At 46.2% G+C, this 20,252-nt stretch overlaps 1 protein-coding gene across 1 annotated transcript; it reads left to right on the forward strand.

Moving 5' to 3' along the window:
* Nucleotides 1–1,401: 1,401 nt before the first annotated feature.
* On the forward strand, nucleotides 1,402–18,581 carry LRRC58 (leucine rich repeat containing 58). The gene is made up of 4 exons (XM_054654656.2): nucleotides 1,402–1,961; nucleotides 11,141–11,269; nucleotides 12,566–12,843; nucleotides 14,289–18,581. The coding sequence occupies exons 1-4, from the start codon at nucleotides 1,450–1,452 to the stop codon at nucleotides 14,495–14,497; spliced, it is 1,128 nt and encodes a 375-aa protein (XP_054510631.2). The 5' UTR covers nucleotides 1,402–1,449; the 3' UTR covers nucleotides 14,498–18,581.
* Nucleotides 18,582–20,252: the final 1,671 nt, after the last annotated feature.

A 20,252-nucleotide genomic window follows, 5' to 3' on the forward strand; every position in this document is an offset into this window, starting at 1 on the left:
AATGAAAAGAGTCCAATGGAAATTGACCTGTTCATTCCTACCCACTGTGGCACACTTTCTTGATGGCTGGGCATAGCCCTGACAACCTCCTCGTCTCAGCAACAGGAGCTGTCATGTCAAAATAGTGTGGTGATAAAATCCAGATTTCATAAGAGCACCAAAGGAAGGACAAGTGGACTATGGGTTTCATCCATAGTATTCTAGACACCTTTGAAATCAGCATTGTTGCTACTTCACACATTTTAAACTCTTGGCTGGTATCTGCAAACTGTGATTTTGTTTGTGTTTCTTTCACTCTAAGATGACAGAGACTTGTGTATATTAAGTGTTTTGAGCAGGTGGGAGATTGCTATTCCCTTCTTTTTGGCTGCTCTATGCATCACAAGGAACCAAGTCTGCTTCTTAAGCCTGAACTTAGTCGAGGCAAAAGTTCCCTTGGGTTGTGAACCTTCTCATTGTTATCACACATGGCTGCTGCTTTTTCTTCTGGTTACTGACTACAGCGATGTCACCCTGTGTTCAAAGAGCAATTAAATGAAATCACCGATCCTGACCTGCCTGTTTGCGTATGTTGGTACAACAGGGGTCAGCCCCATGTCGATCAGTGACCAGCGTCAGACAGCTTCGCCTGGCAGACTCGTGTGTGATGGATTAACTCCAGCCAATGCCCCCGCTCAAGGCCAAAGCTGTCTTTTCACATCCAGACAAGGACACACACTGAGGTACTTCTGGGAGTGCCTCCCTTTTGGTGCTCCGCGGCAGCAGCTCACAGAACCACAGGGTGTTTTGGGTTGGAAGGGGCCTCAAAGATCGCTCAGTTCCAACCTCCCTGTTCTGCAGGGACAAAGCAGATCAACCCTTGGACAAAGGGTCGACACCCGCTGACCAGGGATGCTGGGCCGGGCTCCCCCACCAGATGCCACAAAGGAGAGGCCATGGAGCACACGGGCTGAGGCAGCGCCTCTCCTTCGGGCTCCCAGGATGACCAAAAGGGCCACAGTAAAGGCTATGGTTTAATTTTACACTTAGCAGCTCTGGTGTCCCGAGCTCGGAGTAAAACATTTGGGAGGGAGGAGGTGGCATTTCCAGCCGGCGGTTTGGCATCAGCCCGGTAGGCCAGGCCACCGGGCGCAGACTGCGGCCGCAGCCGGAGCGAGCAGCGGCACGGGATCAGCCACGACCCCCGCGCCGCCCCCGCCATGGGGCCGCCTCCCGCCCCGCCTGCGCGCCGCCCTCCCGTGCTCGTTTCGGGGCCGCCGAACGCTCCCCATCCCTCCGCCGCCCACCCGCAGGTGCCCCGCAACCTGCATAAGAACGCTCGCCTCGCTGTGGCCTCGGCCGGCGGCGTGCCCGGGATCGAGCATGACGCTGGGGGGCGGCGGGGCTATGCAGGTTCCGGGGCGGGCCGGGGCGGCGTGACGCGCGGGGCCGTCGGTCAGTGCGGGCGGGATGGCGGCGGCTGGCGGGGACAGCCCCGAGCTGGAGCCGGGACCGGAGCTGGCGATGGAGCCGGAGTCGGAGCCCGAGCCGGAGCCCGAGTCCGAGCCTGTGCCGGCGCTGGCGGCGGAGCTGTCGGCGCGGCGCAGCGCGGAGGCGCGGCGGCTGGTGCTGTCGCCGCGGCGGCTGTCGGGCCCACTGCCCGCCGGGCTGTCGCAGTGGTTCCCGGCGCTGGAGGTGCTGGACGTGAGCGGGACGGGGCTGACGGAGATGGGCACGGAGCTGCTGTCCCTGCCGTGCCTCCACACCTTGCTGGCCAAGAACAACCGGCTTGGCGGGCCTGGGTCGCTGCCCAAGGGGCTGGAGCAGGCGCCGCTCGCCCGCTCCCTCCGCGTCCTCAACCTCAGCGGGAACCGCTTCTCCGAGGTGCCGCCCGCGCTGCTGCAGCTCCGCGGGCTGCGCAGCCTCAGCCTCGGCGGCAACCGGCTCCACGGCATCCCGCCCGACATCCAGGAGCTCCACAGGTGAGGGACGGGCCCCGCGGGAACAGGGACAGCCTCGGCAAGCCCGGCCGGGTTTCCTGCCACGCTCCCCCTCAGAGGGTCAGTTCTCTCCAGCCTGAGGTAGTCTCCAAGCACTGCTGCCGCTAACGTGGCTCTTCCTCTTCGTCATGTTGAGTTACGAAAACTCCAGGACGTTCTTTACCTCATCCACATACATATATATATATATAAGTATCTAAAGGCTGGGCATTGAGGATGAAGGCAGGCTCTTCTTGGTGGTGCCAAGCAGTAGGACAAGAGGCAGCAGGCAGAAAATGATGATGCACAGGAAGTTCCTCCTGAACATGAGGGAGAACTTTAATGTGGGGGTGACCAACCACTGGAACAGGTTGCCCAGGGTGGTTGTGGAGTCTCCCTCACTGAAGGTGTTCCAGTGGACAGTTCTGTGCCGTGTGCTCTGGGATAACCCTGCTTGAGTAGGGAGGCTGGAACAGATGACCTGTGGTCCCTTCCAGCCCAACTAATTCTCTGTATTCTTCAGGTGACGATGGGCCTTCTGAGCTCACAAACTGGGTGCCTTTTGGAGCCCTGGTGCAGGGCTGCTCTCCTGGTGATGGTGTGGTTGGTGTGGGTGTTGGCATGAGGAAGGCTCTCCATGGCTTTGCTCTCCAGCACATCTCTGGGTGACAGCGAGATAAACCCCATGTGTCCTGCAGCTCATGGCTGCACGATGGGTTGCTCAGGAGGATAAAGACATGTTTGTGGCTCATCAAACAGCAGGGCCCTTCTGCCCCTACAGCTGCAGTCCCACTGGGGGCTTGCTGTCATGGATGGGGGTTTGTGGTGTTTCTCTCAGCCTGTCGGCTTGTGTAGATCTGACAGACCCGAGGCGTGGAGCCCCAGGCTGTGCTAGGGTGCAGGGGTACTTCTGGCTCTGGGGCTGTGTCCGGCCACCGCAGGCTGGTCATACAGAAACTTGTGGCTGAATCACAGCAATTGGAACAGTGCTGGGCTGGGAACAGGCCTTAGACAGCACAGGGTGTTGGCTGCCTGCATAGGCCTGGGCTGACTACCCCTGAAGCCTGGTCTCCTCCTGGGCAAGCGGGATGCTTGTTCTGGCTTAAGTGACACAGGCACCTCAGCGTGTTCTGCCACATTCCCAAGCCCCAGGCTGGCCTCTGTGTGGGTCTCTGCTAAGACTTTGGATCTGACCTTTGTTTGCTCCAGCTCTTTGCCAAGGGACTTGCCAGAAGCAACCTCTCTTATGCAAATTCCAGCACCCTTGACCCTAAATACCAGCAATTACTATGGTTCAGCAGAGCTGCATCCGGTGCAAGCGCAGAATGTTTTGTGTGGAGTGATGTCTCCCATGGGTGTAGGTGGGATGTACCACAATTGCTTGAGTGCTGTTGGGGAAAGGATTTGTCTGCTGCAGTATAATACAATTGGGTTTGTAGCTTTTGTCCAGGTAGCATAGCATGCACCTGTTACGGATTTGAAGCAATTCTGGGTTAAGCTCTCTGGGCTGAGAGATGCTATGAGACATTTTGAGTGCTGGAGAATGCCCATATCCTTGGCAGAGTTATGATACATCCTGGGCTGGGGCTGTCATGAGGAAGAGGAAACTCAGCTTTTTTCTGTCTGGGAACAGATGCTTGAGGGATGAAAAAGGAAATGAGGCAAGGGATAGGAGGCCAGTAAAGGAGGGCAGCATGAGGAAGATGATCCACATTGTCTCCATATCGTGTCTGATAGCATCCAGGATGTGGCTGAGATCTGATAGTTGCTCCCACCTCTGAGTCAGAGGCTCCCTGCTGCTGTTTCTATGGTCTCTGTGGGTTGTGGGTTTTTCTCTCTCTTTCCTTTTTTTTCCTCCAGAAAGCAAACTTCAGCCCTGCTTTTCTTCTGGGACATCCCCAGGAAGGTACTGGGCTGTGTAGCACCGCACACAATGCCCCGGCAGGCTGTGACCTGTGCTCCACACTGCACCTCTGTCACTGCTTTGTTCCTCTGACCTGCCCTGAAGCAGGGCTCCTCGTTGTCCTGCCCTGCACCTTTTCTTGGACCAGTCATGCTGGAACCCCCAGCAGGAGAATTCAGAGGGAGCAAATGCAAACAAAGCTGTTGAACTCTCTGTTCATCATTGCAAAGTGATGTGTGGGGTTGAAAAGTTACACGCAGACGCAGCTTCTGTCTGCTGCCCACGTCACCACGTTACCTCATTGAACTTCTGCTAACGTGTCAACAGAATGTAATTGAACTTTAGCTCAAGAGAGCAAATCTGTGCCCCACCAGGACTGTAAGCTTCTTTAGCACTCTGCCATCAGTGATTTCTGCATCTGGGACTGTTTAAGTCATGAAAGGGAGCTGCCCGCGGCTTTGCCAGTGCTGGGAGAAAACAACACTTTTTAATGTGTTGTTCCTCCAGAGGGACTCCTGAATCTATTCATTGGGACCCAGATAACCAGTGACCCTTCCCAAAAACATAAGAAAATACATTCTGGAGAGAAACTGCTGCCAGACTCTGCTCCTACCTGCTGACAAGAGAGGTGTCCTCAGTGTAAGCGTGCTTGTTATGGAAGTGGGTAAAATGAGCCTGAGCAAGGACAGAGCAGAGCCAGCTGTTACAGCACAGCAACACAGAGACCTCTGTTAGTTTCTGAGCTCTAGAAGTTGGAGGTGGGACCTGGTGTTGAGGCTTCTGTTAACCTCACAGCTCGATCTGCAAATGCCAGTCTTGCTGTTGCTGACAAGCCAAGACCTTGACCCTTTTTCCATGTGCAGTATCTCATAAAAAGAAATTTTTCTTTTATCTTAGGGGCTCTGAGATCACAGGGGAATGCAGGCAGCACTCTTACTGATCAAGTTCCTCTTGCTGCTAATAGAGTTCCTGAGACGAGCAGTTCTCCTCTTCCTACGACCCTGGCAGCTTCCCATTTGCTCCAGTCACTGATTATAGAACAGACTGGAGTTGCAGAAATCTAGAAATGATTCTTGGATTTCCAGGGAATGTCTGAGCTGTGATGAATTCTTTTTTTTTAAATACTCTTGATAACTAAGCTTCATGTCTTTCCTCTGCACCCCATAGTTTCCTGTTTTAGTTTTTGAAGGGACAGCATGTCAGTTTTAGTGAAGTCCAGGAATATAGCAGGTAAGGAGTCTGTGTATGTGGTAAAGTTGAAAGTATAAAAAGCTGATGGGTCTGAGCTGCCACAGGAGAAGGAACATGCTGGTGACTACGAATGCGAACGTCCTGCAACGGGAGGTGTGTGCCACGTGTTGTTACACACCAGGAAGATAATAAATCCACCACTTCACACAAGCTGTATTTGGGTCATTGTGTAGAAACTTCCTGGCATGCTCCTGATGTCCTGGCAAGGTAATGAACTTGCTGATAAGAACCACAGCCAGTCCTGCTGCTGTTGTGTCCTGCTCCTTCTGACTTCAGCTATCTGCCCCATCCTTGCCCACACAAATGTTCTGTGTGCAGTGCAAGATCCTGCATGGAAAGTGAGTGCTGTGTTCCTGATTACTGGTTGTCTCCTAGGCTGTTGTGGAAGGACCACCAATATGCTTGGAAGCTTCCTTTGCATGGCATCTTAAGTGTATGATCATGATTGCTCTGGTGATGGCAGTAGGATGATGCTGATCATAGCAAGCTGGCACCAAGGATGAATAACCTCTGCTTCATGTTTTCCATTAGGAAAATTCAGTGCTCTTTCATCATAGTTTCACTGTAAGCATGGAGTGTGACCAGCATTAGCCTCATGTGTTTCTGAGAAATGTAGGTGTTGACCCTGCTGAGGGCTTTTCCTTGATCATGTTGAGGCCATGCCAGGTCCTTCTGTATGCCCAGCATCCCCAGTTCCTGTCAGCTGATGTGTCAGTACAGTGCAAGACCTGAGTATTGGCTCTTGCTGTGAATTTAGGGTGAGGAATGCACCAGACATGTGAGAGCAGCCGTCTTTGCAATGCGTTCCTGTTTGTTGCCAGATAAAATACAAGCTTAGCATAGGCAGCCACAAGTGTTATCTTCTCTGTAGTTCTCTGTGCTGACCTTGGTGTGTTTCCAGTGGGAGATGTTGTGGTCAGTCACTCTCTCTCAGACTCAGTTCACAGCCCTCAGCAGCTCCTGAGCTGTGATCTGCAGAGAGATCCCATTGCACATTGGTTCTGCATATCCTCCCTCTGCTGATCCAACTGGGGATGCACAGTGGGGCAAAGTATATTACAGCTGGTGAGTTACAAATGTGGCCATCTACTTGTGCCCATCCTGGCACAAAATTTGTCAGGCAAATCTGGTCAGACATAGCTCTGATCTTCATGGTGCAGCTGTGAGTTTTGGCTTAAAGTGTGCAAGATTTACCATGATCAGCATGCAGGACTGGGGAAATGTCCTGCAAGTGTCCTATAAAATGAATAATTCTCAAAGGCTTAGCGAAATGCAGCTGATACTTCGAGTCTCCCATGGGAATTTTGAGTTTAGTCATACTCTTCTGGTGAATACTCTCATGCTCTGTAGAGCACTGGGAGCAGGCAGAGCTTGGAAAAGACCCGTGCACGTTCCTTTCCTTCTTGCTGGTATTGCTCTAATAAAGCCTGGCTGTGCCAGGGCTGGGATCAAAGCCCTCAGACGCCCAACTGGATTCATGCAAGGTTTGTGTAAAGGCTTAGATGCATTGAAAACCAGAGCGTTTGCTTTCATTCGTGGCTAGCATTAAGCATGTTAGACAAGCGTACGCTTAAAGGATGGCTGTTAGTGTGGGAAAAAGGGCAAGCAGAGCTTTGATAAAGATACAGCATTAGGAAATCTGCTTGCTGTCTCCCTTCTTCTTCCCCTCTTCAAACGTTTTGCAAATAGCGTTCAGACGACCGTTTGATCTTAAATTTGCGTGTCAGCAAAGGCTATGCAGTTCTCTCAGGAATTAGCAAATCGTAGAACAGGGTTAACAGGAGTGTACTGTGGGCTGCTTTGAAATTCCTCCCTTGCATGAGCCTCAAAACTGCCCTGGAAATTTCTTGCTAAAAACTTTATCTTAAAAAGACCTGGAGCTATTTCAGGCACCATTGTTGGTTTGGGTTTTTTTATATTACTTATTTAGATGCATCTGTTTGATGTCAGATGTTAAATTTTATCCGAAGAAGCATCTGTGGGGAAACAGGGTGGATTGAAAATTTGAGTATCTCCTATGCCTGAAGATATTATCCCCTTGAAATATGACTATAGGAGTGCTGTGTTAATTGATAGGTATAAAAAAATACCTCTAGTGCTCAGAGTGGCTCTTCTTATTTCCTGAATGTTTGGGGGCTTTTGGATTTGATTTGTGCTCTATGATGACTTGAAAACATCAAGGACACATTCAAGCAAGAAGGTGCAGTCTTTGCATGTTAAACTTTGCTGCCACCCCTTGAATTGATCATAGTTGTTTGAGCATTTCTCCACTCATTTCCTAGTAGGTAAAAGTATTTTCATTGCCACCCCTCAGCCCAGTGGTGTGAAATATGCTGCTAGAGAGGAGCACCACATGATGGGCCGAGCGTGCTGGCTGTTCTTGGCAGCAATTAGGACGGGTTGTGCTGAGCAGGGGGCTGCTGGGTGTGAGGCTGAAAGGAACTCTGGCCTTTTATTAGTGTATTTGTCAACATTGCTAAAAGGCAGGAGAGAAAGTGTCAACCCTCATTAGTAACTCTGTCACATAGTTGTTGGGGGTTTTTTTCAGATTCTGTTGAGATTGATTTTGTTAGTGTTTGTCCCCTCTTGAAACTCATTCAGCCAAGCCTGTGTGGCAGGTTGGAAGTAAATCACTCATTCTTAGCTTCAAAAATTGGAGCTTAGGTTCATTTGATGATAGTTGATCTCTGGCTTTTTGAAGATTCTGGAATTTTGAAAGTACAGAAAAAAATCCAGTTCTACCTCTGTGTACACAGCAGCTCGTAAGACCTTAGCTGATCGATCAAAATGACTGTACAGATTAATGATTGTCAGAAGGACTAGGTCTAAGTGTGAAAGGTTAGTTAGAAGCATTCGCCTAGCTCAGTGCCATCCCTGCTGTGGTCCTCCTGCAACAACCTGCGCTGAATGTTGTGGATTGCCTTCCTGCAGGCTCTTGTGTGAAGAGGGCAGAGCTGAGCAGTGCTTTTGCTTGTCTTAGCGAGCAGCAAACTGCCCTGCCCTGAGCAGGACAGCTCGAGAGCCAGCATCACCTTTGCCTCCAGATCCAGGCTTAGTATGAGTGTGACACGAGTATCAGGCCAGGAGCAGATGAGCTGGGAACAAACTGCGTCCCAGTGCTGTGGTCAGTGCTCTTGATAAAAGGGTCACGCCTCTTGAAAATCCTTTCCTGTGTCATGGTTAACTTTGCTCAGACAATTCTTGACACTTCAGTTTGATGCAGAAATGGCTCTTGTTGATTCCTTCACCTTCATCAGCCTAGATCCTTCTTCCTAGCAAATGGTACTTAGAGGGATGGGAGTTACAGATTTTGTTTTCCCAATGAGCAGTATTTCAGTGGAAGCTATAACAATATCTTTCCTATGTTTTAAGTAAGTTTCTTTGTCCTTTCAAAACTTCCTCCCTGTGTTTTTTTCATAAATTACTCATCTAATTAATACCATAAGTTGATGTGGAAATTATGAATTTGCTGTACTACACTGGCCCCATGAGTTTTCAGTCTACTGACCCCAAAAAGGTGATTCAGAAGATGAGTGAAAAGAAAACATTTTTAAGAAGCATTTTGTTGCCAGTGAAGGAATTACCTTATTTAGTGGGTTTTTAGTTAGAGACAGTTTGTATTCTGATGTTAGGTCTTTATATCCTTCCTGGTATCACTGAGTGTTCTCATTACAGACTTTACAAATAACAGATTTGAAGCTGTAAGAAGTTTGTAGGCAATGTTTTTGTATACTTAGTTTGTACAGTAGGCTGCTCTTGAAACATATGCATTTTATACCTTGAAATGAATTCCCAAAACATTTTTACTGGATAACTTGTGCCCTCTTCTCCTTCCCTGGTAGGAGGTGCCTACCTTTTTTATGCCGTGTCACTTTACTGGCATTAGTGTTCTCAAGCACAAAGGATGAGGAGTTAATTATTCACTTTTCCTAGGAAGTGCAAACTCATACACATCTAAACCTTGTTTAAATATTGAAATCCACATTGCTAGAATTCCCTTGCCCAACAGCTTTTGGTGTGAGCTCCAGCACTGTTATGGAGTTAGGAATTGTATGGAATTGTATACTCAGCAGTTAAGTCCCTAATGAGAGCCAAGCAGCCTAAATCCACCTCAGGAAATAATGGAGGTTTGAAGGAGGAATTTTGGTTAAAACTCAGGGCTTTGTTAGGGGATCAAAAATTAATTAAAAATAATCTCTCATTGACATGGTCTCTGCACAGCAGCCTTCCTCCTACCCCCTCAACATAAAAGTTGTTGGAGTAGAAGAGAGGTTAAGGTTACTTAGAAGCAATGGCAATTGGTGGTGGTTTTTCACTGTGCACTTTCTTTCACCTTCAGAGTAACCTCCAAACATGCTGTCCCGTTTGGTCTGTAGGTGCTGCCTTCCATTTAATCAAATTCAGTTTAAGGCTTAATTTTCTGTCCACTTAGTTCGATTTCTATTATTTAGCTTGCCTGTGACATACTTGAAAAATATAAGGGAATCCAGGGAAAGCTGAGCCCTGGAAGCATCTCCTGGTGTGTTGCAAAGGTCTGTCATTCTGTCCTTGCTGCTGGGCAAGTGCATTTGTGCTGCAGTAATGGCCTCTGTAGCCCAAGCAGATGCTGTCATTGGATCTCTGGGTTTCAAGTTTCTTGCAAGAACTGAGTGAAATAGACTCACCCTGCTGTTCTCCTGCTCCATCCCAAGGGAAGTATCAGGGGGAGCTTCTCTGCGCTCCACATATGCTGTGGCACAGAGTTTCAGGGCTCAGACCTTGTCTGAGTGGCCACCATGTCCTTTGGGTGCTCTGTTCCTGTGTTTCTGTGCCAGTTGTATCCATAGCATTTCTCAGTTGCTGGGGTGAGGTGAAGGTGTCTCCTACTCCAAGGAAGTTATAACCTATACTTATAGAAAGGCAGATGGAGCCTGGATGAGTTCACTTTCCCTGGCGTGTGGGCAACGCTTGCTGGATCAGAGAAGGCCAAGGTGCTTTGTAGTTAGGCAGCCTGAGCGTGTACTGGAGATACTGAACCAGGACTGTGTGATCCACCTTTTTCAAACATGGGAGAAAATCTTGGCTGGACTGTGGTTAGCAAGATGTACCCAAACTGAGCCTGCCTTTGCTCCTCTTTCAGACATCTGAGAACATGTAAAGAAAGCTACTTGAGTCTGTGGAATGGGGACTTTAAGCTATTATGTCAAAGAGAAATGCTTGCCAATTTTTCTTCCTAGAAAGGCAGAGATGCACAGCACATACTGGCTACTCCTGGCAGAAGGGATTTAGTGCCTCTCTCTGTTCCTGTGTCCCATCCACTGAGTTTTCACAGGACATCCAGTGATTCTTTTAGTTGGGCCCAAACTGCAGTGAAGCCCAGCTATGATTTCTGGTTTGGGCTTCATGACTTGAGAGTAGTGAAATCAATCTCTCTGAGAAATTGCGTGCGTGTACTTGTGTGACTTAGGTGCACTCGTGTGCTCTTGTGTGGTGTTGCAGCTGTGGTGTTGGTGTGTGAATTGTATCTAAGGGGGACTGGCTGCCTCTGACTAATGGTTCCAGTTAGTCACTGAGGAGTCAGATGATTCCACAAAGAGCAACTAGTGCTGGTGCAGGGCCAGGATTTCCAGGGAGAGACACTGCACTCGTGCTTCACTCTTGCTGGAACTGAGAGCTCCCACTGGCTGCCACAGGATATGTGGAGGTGCTGCAGACCCTGTGTTTGCAGGCTGCACATCCTTGGAAATAGGAGCAGGAGCTTTGCATAAGGGATTGGTGTAGGAATACACAGTTGTCTGGTGCCTACCTGCAGGTGTAATGGTGACTGCAGGAGTTTGGAGGTAAAAATCTCAACACTATCTATTGTGAAACAGCAGCTCTCTTGTAATTTTGATGTGCAACTCAGCTTTTTTTCCTGCTCTCAGCAAATTATCTCATAGGTAGTCATCTGTCAGTTTCCTTTAAGAAATGCAGTAGCTGTGAAAACCCGGGTGTTAAAGGAAACTTGAAATTAATGAAATAATGCACTCTTTTCTCTTCTGTTTTTCAGTTTAGAGTTTCTGTACCTTGGAGGGAATTTCATTACGGCAATTCCACCTGAATTAGCAAAACTGCCTTCTCTGAGGTATCTAGTTCTGTGTGACAACAAGATCCAGAGCATTCCACCTCAGCTGGCACAGTGAGTATTTACTGTCATCAGCCACCAGCTGTAATTAACTCCTTGAACTTTTACTTCTGTGCGTGTGGATAAAAGTACCTGGGAGGACCTATTTGTCCTTCAGTTTGTTAATGTGACTGGATTTGAAAAAGAACATCCTTGGCATGGTGCACTGCAGGCAGATCATGAATATGTGATCTAGAAAACTCAATGAAAGGATTATGTTAAAAAACCATCACTGAGATTGCACCTTACAGTGAATTGATAGATTTCTATAGAGGACCCTGAAAAGTACCTGTGCAACTCAGAAAAGTTAAATTGCTTCCTTAACAAGTAAGAATGGTACTGTTCTATTAGTAATGAATGCTGGGTGGGTTTTGCCTTTCACCCAAAACCTTTTTGTGTGTATTTTTGTTTTGTATTTTTTGTCTCTATGTTCCCTTGACATTCCTTACCTTAGGATCTCAGAGTGTTTGTGTAATCCTATAGCATACTTCTAGTGGCTAGGCCACCGCTTTATCTGTTCATAATGGGGGGAAGAGGACACTGTGGTTCTGTATGTGTAGCCTGAGATGGGAGATGAAGATGGGAGATATAGCTGTAACCCTAAAAACAATTGAATGGCAGCATGGAGTTCTCCAAGTTGGAATTTGATAGTGTAGTGGGATTATTCTTCAAGTACAATGTCTTGTAACTTTTACAAGTTTTGGAGCAGCTCTGGATCCTGTGCTGGAGCATTGCTTTGTGCTTCCAGAGAGGGGGAAGCCTTGTCCAAAAGTAAAATAATTGCTTGTCCCCTGTGCTGCTGCTGGCCTGGCCTGACCTCATTCAGATCTGGTGGTATCAGCGTGAGGTGGTGCAGCCGCAAGCAATGAAAACACGGGGCTTTCCAGGGCTGGCTCCCTCCCAGCAGTCATCTTTAATGCATGAGACAAAGCAGGTGACTTATTCAGAGCACTGCATGGACTGTTCTTGATGCATGTGCTGGGTACAAGGAGACGTTATGTCCCCTGAAAGCACTCAGTTTGTACACTTTTGTTCTACCTTTTTTGGGGTGTGTGGGGAATACTGAGAGGGATAGCAGCGTGTTTAAGACTGTGTTTCTTTAGCAGGTATTCTGGTGCTGAGCTGAGTTTTCTAGTGCATTGTGTGTACTGGAGTAAGAACTGTTCTTTTAGCATGAATTTATGTTTTAAAGGGGGGGAAAACAAAGAAAAAGGAATTGGTGGGAGCTGGGAGAGTAATTAGGTCTGCTTAATGCAGCCGTGGGGCAATTTTGCTTGCACATCTTGACAGGGTATCCATCTCCATCCTTAGGCTGCATTCCCTGCGTTCCCTTAGCCTGCACAATAACCTGCTGACTTACCTTCCCCGAGAGATCCTTAACCTGGTTCACCTGGACGAGCTGAGCTTGCGTGGGAACCCGCTGGTGGTGCGCTTTGTGCGCGACCTGACCTACAACCCCCCGAGCCTGCAGGAGCTGGCTGGGCGCACCATTAAAACTCGCAACGTTCCCTACGCTCCCAGCGACCTCCCAGAGAGCCTTGTCCGCTACCTGAGCTTGGCCAGCAACTGCCCCAATCCTAAATGTGGGGGTAAGTTCACTTTACAGCTCTGCTTCCTGCTCTTACCTTATGGTTTCCTTTCCCTCTGACTTGCCCTGACTTTATAAGCTCGCTCAGGTTCAAAGTGTTACTCACTGCAGCCACATTTTCACCGTATTTCCCTGGCTCCAGGTCTGCTGGAAACTTGTCTTTAAGGAGCTTTGTTCACTTAGGAACAGTATTCAGAGTTGCAGTGCTGGTTTAGCGTATTTGCATGGGAATGTAAGACAGCACTTCTGTCAGAGTCTTTGTAGCTCATCCCAGCACTCCACTGTGGTTTTACGATTGGAAGCTTCCGATCCACTTGCCCCGAAATAGCTCAGAGCAAGTGATGGACAGCAGAAGTTTTGCACACACTCTTGCTGAATGGTGAGCATCATTTCTGGGTGGAAGAGAGGAGAGTGGCTCTAGTGCCTAGCACTTACCAACAGCAACTCTAGCTTGGGACCACTAGCCTGCATTTCTTGGAAGGAGAGGACTTCATAAAACAGCCTGGAATACTTGGGCTTAATCTGGCTCTAAAGTCATAATCTTTAACCAGAGAAAATGATCTGCACATTTAACATTTAGAAGATTAAGGGGAAAAAAATCATTAATTAGTATTTTACCCTGCAGTCATAATGCAAGCTGTTATCTTCTTACAGGACAATATCAAAGCATGCTCCATAAGCAAAGATGGAAGGGCTGGGACTTATATCAGGAGGGAAAGAAAAGTTTCTTTTTTAAGAGTTTTGCACAGCTTGGATAACAGTGCTTTTGTGCTTTTTCACTGTGCCATATGAACTTGCACAGTACTGCAGCATTGCTCTAGCACTGCAGGAGAAAAGTTTTCTCCTGACCAGCTAGGACTTTAAACACTGCTGGAAACTTCTGAAAATGTCAGCGTCTAAAATCACTTGCTGTGACAGGAAGAGAACATAATTGTGTGTTACAGCAAGACTGTTGCCATGGAAAGTAGCATCCAAGCTCAGCATGGTGGCTTCACTCAAGCAGAAGAAAAGTAGAGCTGTGAAGGTCTATTTGTGAATGCATTTTTACTAGCTGGTAGAAGAGGTTTTACAAGTTTGAAAGTAGAATGCATTAATTCACTTGACGTTTAAGAAGTTTGCAAGTTCCCAGCCTGAGTTTTCTCCCTAATGGTTAGAAGAAATTGCTGCGTTATTTGGACATAACTACCCTGTGTCTTTATGTGAAGAGTGTGCTGTTCTGAGTCACCTACCAAATACAGTTTTACAGGAATTTTTTACTAAGAAAAGAAATTTCACATTTTCAGAGGTATCCTGGTTCCTTCCCTTCCACCAGTATCCCTTGTGCTCCGACATATAATGCAGTGCAGTGCCAGTGAAATCCTAACTGAAGGCATATACTCCAGGCAGAAGAGCCCTGTGGAGTTTGGGCACAGGGTCTCATGTTTTTCTGTTCCCTCTCCCTCACAGGTGTGTACTTTGACAGCTGCGTCAGACAGATCAAGTTCGTTGACTTCTGTGGGAAGTATCGGCTCCCGCTGATGCACTACCTGTGCTCCCCAGAGTGCTCCTCTCCCTACAGCTCTGCCTCCCAGAGCTCCACTTCCCAGAGCGAGTCTGACTCTGAGGATGAGGCCAGCGTCGCCGCGCACAGGATGCAGAAAGTCCTTCTAGGATAACGGGCAGCCGCGGGGGAAGACGGGAAGGAAAATGGATTTGCAAAGCAATAATGGAACGGTGAAGCGTGAGCCACCGGCCTGAAGGGCTCATGAGAAATTGTCCTCAAGTCCATGCAGGGACAGAACATCTTAGCAAGCCTGGACTTGCTTGGTGCAGTGCTGCTTAGGAGATCTAACTCAGTAGCATGCTGCCTGTAGGTTGCCTGGGGTTGTTAGAAATGTCTCCTGGCTGGGAGGCACCCCCCTTCCTCAGATGGGCTGGGAGAGGGATTTGTTCTCACTGGCGGATTCAGAAGGATTTTAATATATGAAACTTGACTGGACTTCAGTCATCCTGCAGAGCAAAGGAGACTGTCCAGATCCTTTAACACTGTGGTAAATCAGAAACAGGCTAATGATGCCATGTGAGTATGTATGGACCCCAGTGTTTTATATAGCAATTTGATTCCTTTCTGTCTCCTTTGATCTCAGTTACAGATTTTACACTCATCCACTAAAAATGAAAGTTGAATTTTTTTTATTCAGGACTAGATTTTTCCAAACTCTGGTTATTCTTCCTTTGCCTAGAGGTGTAGGGTTTCTGTACTGTTACAGATGTTATAGCCATCATAGAACTGAGCCACCTTTTTTCTCCCTTGTGATACTGAGCTGCTCTTAGTGTCTCTTCTTTTAACAATATTTGTTATTTTTCTTCCTTCTCCCTCTTCCCATTACAGCTGAAGTGTTGCTGTCTTTATGGTGCCTTCAGAAAACAGACAAGTTGTTCTGTTATAATTGGTATTACTTCAGACTTGAGGCCTGTGCAAGGGACCAGATGTGATGGTCTGTATCATACTTTTGAGTCTCAGCTTATTGGAACAAATCTGCTTTTATAGCTGTGAACTGTAGGAAAGTTCTCAATTGACATTTTTTGTTTATAAACAGCCACATTTCCCCACAGTTTGCTCTGCTGTGCTTGGTAGAGTTACTTTCCATCTTTAAGGTCATGGGCCTAAGGTACATAGCAGCTCAGTGAATTGAAACACCCAGAGAAGGGCTGTGGAGAATGTCTTTTTTTCCTGATTCCTAACAGGAGAGCAAAAACTGGTAGGGAGGCTAAGGCATGTTATCTGAGCTTCTTGCACAAGGTGCTTTTGAAATGTCTTCCTTATTTGTTTGTATTTGCTCTCGTGGCAATAGTTTTGGCAGTCTTTTGATGGTTCAAATAATATATCAGTTATCTTAAACTATGTTTAAGGGAAAGCTGCAGAAAATAGCTTAGAATTTTTAAGCATCAAGAAATATCTTATAAAATTAATATTACCATTTGACAGCTATCTGTAAATCTACTTTATGAGGCTGTTGTGTGATTCACTCAGTGAGAGCTGCCCCTTCATTAATATTTCATGGTAGACAGTCCTTTTGATGCAGTTTCTGATAGAGCAAATCCAACTGTGCCTTTGAATGCATGAACAGAGCAAAACCATCATGTTAAGAAGCTGAAATGAACAAGAAAAACTTTCTAAACCCACTTTGGCCCTAAAGGATAATTTAAAAACCTGTGCTTCTCTCCTGCATTCAGAAAACACATACACCTTTTGAACATCTTTTGGCAGCTCTGTGTTAATGGTCCTGTTTAATTATGTTTGACACTTTATGTATTAAAGCACTTTGATAATTCTGCTCTTTATAACTAGCTTTAGTGATTTTTTTTTAAATTAGACTACAATCTTTGCTTTCATGTGACCTGAAGAACATGGTCTGTGAAACTTTGTATGTTCCATTTTGTCTTGGTGTGCAAGTTAAATTTCTTGCCTTGCATTTCCTTGACAGAACTCTTTATTTCCCCAGTTTCCCTTGGAAAGAACTGGAATTTGAAATTATCTGATAGTAAAATAGTACCCTGTCCATTGTTAATCATTTCAACTTAGTTCCCACACACACATGTGATTCCCTGTGTGCATTGATCCACAAGGAATTAATTGCATGTTCTCTGTGCCTTTCCAAGTATTTTTTTAAGTATATTTTTAAGACACAATGAGGTGTATGTGCCAAGCAACTGGATGTCACTTTAGCAGATTCTGTGAGGTTTGCTTGGGAAGAAGAACCTATAGATTTTGAGACAAAACCAATTGCATGCTGTTAGTGAAATTGCAACCAGTGAGTGGCCTGTTTTGTTCATCTCCTCTTTCAGATACTTCTTGCTGTCCCAAGTGAACACAGGCACAGCAATGCTGATGACAGTAAGATGATTCCAAAGCCACAATTCTAACTTGCCTGCTGGTATAACCGTAGCAATCAACTGAGTGATCTAGAGCTTGACACTCCTGCCAGCAAAAGTGAGCCACACAAGTTGAGATCTCAAGATCTTTTGAGCTCAGGGCCATGAGGTACCACCTTCATTTCTTGTCTTTAGCAGCAGCTGCCTTGAAGTCATGCATTTTTTCACTTCACAAAGCTAGATTTCATCAGAGCTCCTGCTTGCACAGTAGCACCTCTGTGTGTGATGAGTTCAGACCAGTGGTGGCTGGTTCTAACTTAGCTCGATGCTTAACTGCAGTATCTTTCCTAACTGAACAGCCATCCCACTTCTGCCCAAATATTATATGGTCTGTTAGGGTAGTCTTTGTTTTTTCACAGATTCTTCAGTGTAGCCAGGTCAAAACTTGACAGCTTTATGCAGTTGATATCTATGCATTTTTAGACTTGATAAAGTGTGTCTTAAAAAAATTTATATATATATTCCTGAATATAGCTACCAAGTTTTCTTTTTGCTGCTGGGCTTTAAAGTGCAATTCAAGTCAGAATTTAAAACAATCAAGAACTTGTATGAAAAACAAATTGTTGGTTAGTTGGGTTTGAGGTTTTTTCCCCTCTGAGGTACTTTTGAGAGGACTTCGAATGCAGATATATACTGTAGTGCCTGACACATTGAGCCCCTCTGAGTTGTTTTTCAGCAATTGTTCACCCCCAAAGACTTGAAAATGTACTGGGCAATAAAATAGGTGAGACACAACTTGAAAAGATACAGCATGATAGGCACTAGTTTCTACCATCCCCTTCTCAGGGGCCCTGAGAAGTAGGCAGTGTTTTTGCCACTGTTTGTTTATTGTCAGTTTTTAGCAGATTTCAGCTCCTGAAGATGCATCTTCAAGTAAAGTCTTCAGTCAGTGTTTTGGTATCAGTCCCCTTGTTGCTGCAGCAGCCCAGCATGACCAGCTTTTGAAGCTGTTCTTAAGCTGGGACACGAGTGCATAAAGCAAAGTTGCTCATTCCTTCTTCCATGCAGGGCCTGGGGCCCTGCCTGCATTCATCTGCTGCCCCACCAAGCCTGTGCCAGGGAGAGCTGCTGGTGTGGTTCTGAATGCAGGTACTTGATGGGAACAGTGGGGTCATGTTAAAAAGAAGCAAAATACCAATTTGATGGGAAGCAACTTAGACAGTTGCCAATTCTTTTATATTTTTCTTTAATAAGAGGTGAGACCTGAGGAAGTCAGTAATGAATATTTAAACATACTCTGAAGTGGCCAGATGCACTGTTTCATGGGCTTCTGTCCTGGTCATTTTAAGTCTTTGAAATCTTGAGTTGAATTATAATGGGAGTGGGGGGGAGGGAAGGGAGAACCAGCTCCTTTTTGTTCCTTACTCTTGTTGGCAATAATGAATGGAAGGAATTTAATCCAATGAAAGTAATGAAACTTAATCCTTGCAATGCATCTTTGTTGCCCAGTTCAAAGAACTATTTTAATGCATCTTATTCACACCCTGCCCTCCCTCCCCAACTGAAGACACTTCAAATAGACTGCTCCAGAGTGCACACTAATACAGCAGTAACTCTGTCTTGGAAACCTTTCTATTGATTATTTCACTTGCTTGCCTGACTAGAGAATTGATCATTTACTGACCAGAACACTAAGGGTAGAAAGGGTTCTCATCCAGCCCTCTTGTTGAATTTTTATCTAAGCATTTGTTTTAGGACATCTTAAAGTGCCTTACGATTTTAAAACTGTATTTTGCCTGAAACATATGAATGTAGACTCTCTCTAACAGTATTTCATTATAAGCTGTAAAACAAATTGCAAACACTAAACCTACAAAAATGTTATTTCTGCTGTTGTCTGTCCATTATTTCCCAACATCTCAGTTCTGGTGTTTCTGCAAGCAGAACTCTTATAGGATTGGAAGCATTAAAATGCATGTGGTTGGGGAGTGGGTGGGATTTGACCTGTGCTGTGTAAAACCAAGAGTAGGTGAGACTTCCAAAAGGACTGCTGAAAGTCCTGGCTCTTGGGGCCCACTTGTGACAGAGCAGTGTGTATGTTACAGAACCAGACCCTGTTTTACTTCTGGCAGAGTGTGGCAGAGATTTGCTCCACAATTCAAAGGCAGAAGTAACTCACAGACAGGATAAATACCCAAACAAGAACAGGTGATATCATGGTGGAGTTTTCCAACAATATTAAACAGTTCTAAACTTTTGAATTTTTTCCCTCTTAATATGCTAACCTTGAAACCTGTAAATGATTTTTTGAATGCCAATTTTCTGATCGTGTTAACTGGCTAATATGTTCCCATTTCTTGAGTAATCCCATGTTTCCTCCTACATCCTGAAGAGCTTTGTGATCTATTGCCAAAATGTTTTGGATCCTTCCATGCAATTACCAGTTGTCAGTGCAGAAATGTGGTGTATTGGAAAATGGGACAGTGGGAAACAAGAATGACTTGATATTAACTTCAGCGGGAACTATTTCAGAGATGGTTCAACTTCATATGTAAGGAAAAACCTCTCTAATTATGCAGCAGCTCCATTTTGAGTAACATAAAGTACAGAAGAGGGCAGTGACCTTGCAGGTCATAGCCAGGCTGAGAGTATCCTTATTTCTTTCTGTTAACTAATTTAAGGATACACTTTTCTTTGCCTTCTTAATGCCTACCTTATATATGGAAACAAAATCCTTGAAGTGATGATTCCTGACACGAGTTGCCCACTTTTTAGTCTTTAGGAGAAAATCTTGGCTCTTAGACCCTCTCCTCTGCCTTCAGCACTAAAACAGCAGGAAGAGTGCAGAGGAGATGTGAGTGACTAGATGGCTGAACCAGATGCTCAGAATGTCACACTGACATTTTAGGCTCATGCAGTTGTACAGATCTAAAGGGAGGTGTTATGTTGATGCATTGGAAGTGTGTCATCATAAAGTAGAGCTGTACTTCTCTTACTCAGACATGCTGCCTTAGGTGATCAAGACAGTTAGAGCTGAATGTATGCACCTTTTTCTCTGCACTGAGGTTGTGAGTTGCAGTTGCCTGCCTTTAAAAAAAAAAATTGGGAGAAAGTCCCAAGTGCTGCATTGAAGGAGGGCAGGGCCATCTCTTTGTCCTGGCCTGGGACTTACTGGTAGCAGCTCCAAGCTACTCTCAGAGTGGTAAAGGATTAATGTATCTTTAGAGTGTTGTCCAAGTGCCCCATCTGTAACCCCTTCTTGACTCCATGGAAAAAGCAGGACCCAAAATCAGTACTGGTAAGTGAGTTGCATATTTATCCTTATATTACCCTTTTACCAGAGTGTCAAAAGGCTGGCTGCCATTTTACACAGCTCTGAAGACCATTGTGTTGGCAAACGCATTATTTCATTGAGCTCTGTCACTCTTTGTGTAAGGGAATGAGATGGACTGGAGTGTTACAGGGTCCTTGCCGGAGCTTGACTTGGGCACTGCTGAACAGGTGAGTTGGGAGGGCAAACAAACCCTTCATCTGGGTGATGTGATAACTTAGCAG

The sequence above is a fragment of the Agelaius phoeniceus genome, chromosome 2, assembly GCF_051311805.1.
Source record: "Agelaius phoeniceus isolate bAgePho1 chromosome 2, bAgePho1.hap1, whole genome shotgun sequence".
Lineage (NCBI taxonomy): Eukaryota > Metazoa > Chordata > Aves > Passeriformes > Icteridae > Agelaius > Agelaius phoeniceus.